The 5764-nt window shown below is 36.6% G+C and overlaps 1 protein-coding gene across 1 annotated transcript; it reads right to left on the reverse strand.

Moving 5' to 3' along the window:
* Positions 1–375: 375 nt before the first annotated feature.
* LOC308701307 (putative monooxygenase p33MONOX) lies at positions 376–4151 on the reverse strand. Its single transcript, XM_081383521.1, has 4 exons — positions 3866–4151; positions 3223–3324; positions 2919–3098; positions 376–2278 (listed from the first exon to the last, which is right to left on the reverse strand). Exons 3-4 carry the CDS (start codon positions 3028–3030, stop codon positions 2073–2075), a joined length of 318 nt encoding a protein of 105 aa, XP_081239647.1. The 5' UTR covers positions 3031–3098; positions 3223–3324; positions 3866–4151; the 3' UTR covers positions 376–2072.
* Between the last annotated feature and the right edge of the window lie 1613 nt (positions 4152–5764).

Consider the following 5764-nt stretch of genomic DNA (forward strand, 5'->3'; position numbering starts at 1 on the left):
AAAGACATCCAGACGAGATGTTTTTAAAGACGTTTTTAAGCATGTTCAGCATACATTTCCATTACGGTGTATCCTCTTTCGGGATTTTACAACCATTCTACATAAGCTTTCTCGAATATTTATTGATAATAATCAAATAATCAGTGGTCAGTTCATATAAAGGATCTTGTATGCATTAACTCATATGTTACAGATGACGGATTTGAATTTTTAGAAGCCTGTATTTGGTGTCAATAGGCTGACTAAATGTTCTGAGTAACTATATTGTGATTTACATAACTGTAAAAATAAATAAACTTGTTTGACCAATAGTATTATAGCGACATTTTAGAAACAAAACAAAATGGGAGGACATTTTGAGAGGATTTTATAACGTTTTTGTTTTTCTTTAGTTTTTTTTTTTTACACAAAGAATGTTTCATTTTGAAGGTATTGGAAGATTTTGCTGCTGAAATAGTATTTGTATTTAATAGTTGACGTTGTGGGGTAAGGAAAACCACCTTACCAGCTGCCTGACGGCCATTACATGCATTTATTTGCTTTTGAAGATGTTTTATAAAATAGAAATTAAAGTTTGTTACTTGTAATCTCAACTTGCCTGTCCTCTGACCTCGGTCTTGGTCAAAAAGCCGGGTGCTGGTGGCGTCTCAACAGTTCTCCACAATCCACATTCTGCTCTGAATGTTTCTTTTCACGTTCCAAATCAATTCCTGGTGTATGAAATCACATCCTACTTTTTTCATGATTGCATGAATATTCCTTTTCACTTGGAAATATGTCACATAAGGGTGCAAATTCACGTTGACTTTAAATGCCAAGGTAATTAAGAATTGCAGAAACTTTGCTTATTTTAGTGGTATCACATGAAATCATGCGTTTCTTTCATTGGAAAATAAATCAAATATCACAATCAAAATTGTTCATTGTGCTTGACAGCGATGTTTTATTATAGTAATCAAATACTCATACTGAGCATTATGAACAGGTGATATGTGATGCACAACACGTGACTGGCGTTAGACAGTTTGGCCTGAGATGCAAAAGCCACTTCGGTCTTACAAAATTGAAGAGTCCAGCACTATGGAAAAAAAAACTACAACAGGTAAAGTTGAACACAGAGTGGAATATTGCAAAGCCAAAGCAATTCCACAACAAATATACAAAACAGCAACAGTGAAATGATTCCAGCTTCAGCAAACCTTCAAAACAGTACTCGGCTGTAGTGTGCAGTACGGAAAGAAAAAACGGCTTGTGTGCAATGCGAAACCCAGTGATAGGAATGAGGTGCTTTCAGCATGCTGATATAAACAATGCTGTAGCTTATTGCACACGGGGCACCACACATAACAAAATATCACAGCAAAATCTCATTGTTGATTCATAAAATAAATTAGTAATCTGATTTAAGTCACAAAAATGGCACTTAAACATGTTTCAACTATGTAGAAAGATGGATACCTGACTGTTTTGTCAAACCTGACTTTTGCATGTTATGCAGTGGCAATGAACAATGCATGCAACAGTATGTTATGCTGTCGATGTGCTTTAGAACTACAACGTGCTGCTGTCACTGATGAAATCCATCAATCTAATGGAAAATGATGTCGAAACAGGTTTAACATACACATGAGCTTTTCAAAATGGTCCACAAAATTCAGATTTACTATCAACAGATATACTCATGAATGCATCTCATTCCTAAAAACACAGAAGCATGTTTGTAATTATGCATATTTTCACTGCAATTCCAGTGTGGTAAATTTAAACCATAACAATCAAAAGCAATCTGTCATAGCATACACTAATAATAATTAAAAAAAATGTTCAATTTTGGCGGGGGATGCAAATAAAAAGCAACTATCCGTGATACTTGGCACTAATGTAAGAGATTCTGTCTCTTATCTAATTTAAAGGGAAATTCTATTAAAGTGATATAGGAAACGGATACGTTTGTGAGTGGTTATGGTTATTCACAAGAGGCCATAAAATGACAAGTGACAGATCTGTCAATTTGTGCTGTAACGTGTATATAAAAGGCGAGGAAGCTTAAGAGAGTTGAAGACTCGTGGAGTTCAGAAGCCGGAAGGAGTGAGAATGTTCATGTCTCGGTGTCTCAGTCTGTGACAGGATGCTTTCTTTCCGTCCTCGCCGCTCATCATCTCGATCTTGGGAGAATTGAAATTGGCAGGATCTTCAACAGTGAGGTTTATCTGGGTCTTTATGGCATCCATTGTATTGGACTTCTGAACCCCAAAGTACGACTGCAGTGTGAATCCCCCTGTAGTCACAGAAACAAAACATTTACATTAAAGTGCCCATATTATGCTATATTAAAGGTTCCTAATTTTGTTCAAGAGATCTCCTACGATAGGTTTACATGCATCCAATTTAAAAAAACACACACAACAGCATCAGCTCTTTTCTCAGTGTCTGAAAAGGTTCGATAAAGGATTCAGTCTCTTCCTCTAATCTGATTGGTCAGCTGACCCAGTCTGTTGTGATTGGTCTGCCGCTTACAGCACGTCTTGGAAACAAAACACACGTAGACGTGGTTCGCGGGCAGCCAATGAAGACCATAAACTGGCATTATGCAAATTAGTTTCAAAGTAAGATTGGAATTACTGACGAGTCGTTTCAGGCAGTTCAGAATCGGCTCTTTCTTTTAGGACACAATAACTTTGCAGAACTTTAACATTCACAAACAGCTATATTACACACGGAATGAAAGGTAATATACAAAAAAGCATGATAGGGGCACAGTCACACACTTCTTGTCCTATTGTGAATTCCTAAAAATTTGGTACCAAAATCCATGTTCAATATTTTTACATTTAAAATAAAGGAAAAACAAACAAATCTGAAGTTATAATTAGGCCTCTTTAAAGCTAGAATAACAGAGCCATATAAAAGGTTCTTGCCAGGAGTGTTGGTTTCTGATCCTGGGTCAGTGGGGGATTTCTGCACGATGGGCCGCACCCCGAAGAGGCTCCATCGCTCTCCTCCCCGTCCCCCTCCTTCATTACCACCCATCGAAATGCTTGTGATCAGACTGCTGGAGTCAGACAGTATTGGGGTGAGGACTCTGGCTAAACCAGCGCCTGTCGGGAGAAAAAAAAATATATAAATCAGTACATGGTAGTTTATTCGATAGTACTTTACAAATCCAATTATTTATTTAAACAGTCTATAAACCACAAAACATGTCTGTGAAACGGTTTCCACCTGTGCGTGATGTTTAGGGTATGGGTGGAGGGAAAAAGTGACGGACGGTGCTGATGTTGAAAGCTTGTCCTCTCTGAAGTCCTCGCTTAGCATCTTCAACTCCTATAAAAATAAAGAAAATAACAGTTTAATATGCAACCATTGATAACTTCGTCACAAAAATGCAGTTCACTCCCATTGGAAATGTGTATCAGTCTATAAATAACAGCAGCATTGCAAAACAACCTGACGCATGTCTAATCATCTAGCACTACAAGTTTCTCAAAAAAAAAAAAATCTGAACTGAACAGAAACTTTTAACAGACTGTAAACCATCACCACCCACAGAGCTTAAAAAATAATCAACAGTAACATTAAACATAAATATTGAAGACCTCAAATGATGTGCTGTACACCAGTCTAATGATATCACCTAACTGTTACAATAGCTCAAGTATACACAATAGCTCAAGTATAGCATTAAACAGCTGATAGTAACAAAATAAATACCATATACTTGACGTTAATCCAGCTCTCTTGCCATTTATATGTGACATACTGAATTTAATCTCGCTTCTGTAGTGTTTAAATTGCTGTAATCCAAACACTAGAAGCTTCCGAGCGCTGGTAAACAGGCCGTTGTTTACAACATGGAAGTACCCACCTTTTCCGCTCTTTAGCTCGTTTATTATCTGATCCAGCGGGGTCTTCCATTTGGTCCATGGTTATTAAATTAAATATTTGTTCTTGATATGCTGATGAAGTCGAGATAACACCGAAAAAACGTCGTTTAAATAGGATTTTTCAAGATAGCGCAGGGATGTCCAACAGAGAACAAGAACAACGCGTACAGCCAAAATGAAGGACAGGAAGTTCAATGTTTCAGAATAAAAGTCCCCTGCAGGCGTATGATGAGGGCGTTCACTTCAGACACACCTCCAGCACAGCCCAATGAAACCGCAACAACTGGGGTGTGTTGAAGCCAAAAAAAAAAAAAATCATATCATAAAACTGTTGTTACATCATATATATATGTGTGTGTGTGTGTGTGTGTGTGTGTGTGTGTGTGTGTGTGTGTGTGTGTGTGTGTGTGTGTGTGTGTGTGTGTGTGTGTGTGTGTGTGTGTGTGTGTGTGATGTAACAACAGTTTGATGATTTTTTTTTTCCTGAGGCTTCAACACACCCCAGTTTATATTTACATGTCTAGTGTGAAAATAAGAAAAAAGGTTATTCAGCGGTAGTACCTATGAAAGCTTGTTTCCGCCAGTGAATAAAAGTAAACAGGTAGGCTAACTGTGACTTTTGCAACTTTATATTCGCAATTCTGACCTTTTTTCCCAAATATATCTCACAATTCTGACTTTAGTTCTGAGGCAGAATTGTGAGATAAAAAGTCACAATTACCTTCTGCGTTTTTTATTCCGTGGTGGAAACGACCACACTGTTGTGATGCACCAAACTCATATCAAACAATTCTAACATGTGTGTTACAAATGGCCCTACAAAGTAAAACCTGACATTTCTGACATTGTATGTTTAACTGGGTCCCAAGAAGAAAACAGCTTATAAATCATACTAAATGAGGTTTGAACAATTTTTTTTAAACCATTACACCTGTGGAGAGTCTACAACAAGTTTGTTTGTGGTTCAGGTATACCCTATGTATTATGGGCAAAATGTCCCCACAAAGTTGGCAATAACCAAAATCCTTGTCTTTGTGGCGACATTTTTGGTCCCCATGAGGAAAATAGCTTATAAATTATTCTAAGTTAGGCCTATGTTTATTTATTTATTTATTTTAATGTAAAAATGCATTTCATTTTTATGTAAAAAATAAAGTTTTCTGTGATTGGTATAGGTTTAGGTTTTATGGGATAGGGGATAGAATATATAGTTTGCACAGTAAAAAAAATCTATGGAATGTCAATGTCCCCATAAAACACAAAAACACAATGTGTGTGTGTGTGTGTACAAGTTTGTTTCTCTATATTAGTGAGGACATTGCATATACTTTCATTGTTTTTATATCAGGTTAATAATATTTTCTATGGCCTAACCCAACCCCTACCTCTAAACCTACACCCATCACAGAAATATGTGCAAAACACTAGATTGAAATAAAAACATGTTTAGGCCAACACTGTAAAAAAATTCTAGCCTCTCCAAGTCAAAATTTTCTAGTGACTGATCACATCTAAATTTTTAAATTGGCCCAAGTGCAATTCTTGTTGCAATAGTCTGTTAACATTGGCTCAATGAGAAATAATACGTCAGACTAATTGAAAAATTTAGATGTGATCAGTCACTAGAAAATTTTGACTTGGGGATGTAATTTTTTTTACAGTGAATCTATAAGCATTTTACCTTTTGAGGACCAGTAAAATGTCCTCACTAGTTGGTTGTCATATTTCACTATAAAAGTGAGGACATTTGGCCCTCATGTCACAGGTATAGCCAAACCTGTGTGTGTGTGTGAGATGTCTTTGCCTAATCAAAGTCTACATTACGAGGAATATGAGCAGTATAGTCCAGTTGAACGTGCAATAATAACAAAAATAATAAT

Source organism: Scardinius erythrophthalmus (assembly GCF_964197995.2).
Source record: "Scardinius erythrophthalmus genome assembly, chromosome: 13".
Classification (NCBI taxonomy): Eukaryota; Metazoa; Chordata; class Actinopteri; order Cypriniformes; family Leuciscidae; genus Scardinius; species Scardinius erythrophthalmus.

Bases quoted from the DNA above. Each gene is read 5' to 3' on its own strand.
- LOC308701307 (XM_081383521.1), bottom strand. From the start codon at position 3,030: ATGGGTGGTAATGAAGGAGGGGGACGGGGAGGAGAGCGATGGAGCCTC. The intron at 2,279-2,918 runs GCAAGAACCTTT...CTGTGACTACAG, and splicing joins ATCAGAAACCAACACTCCTG to GGGGATTCACACTGCAGTCG.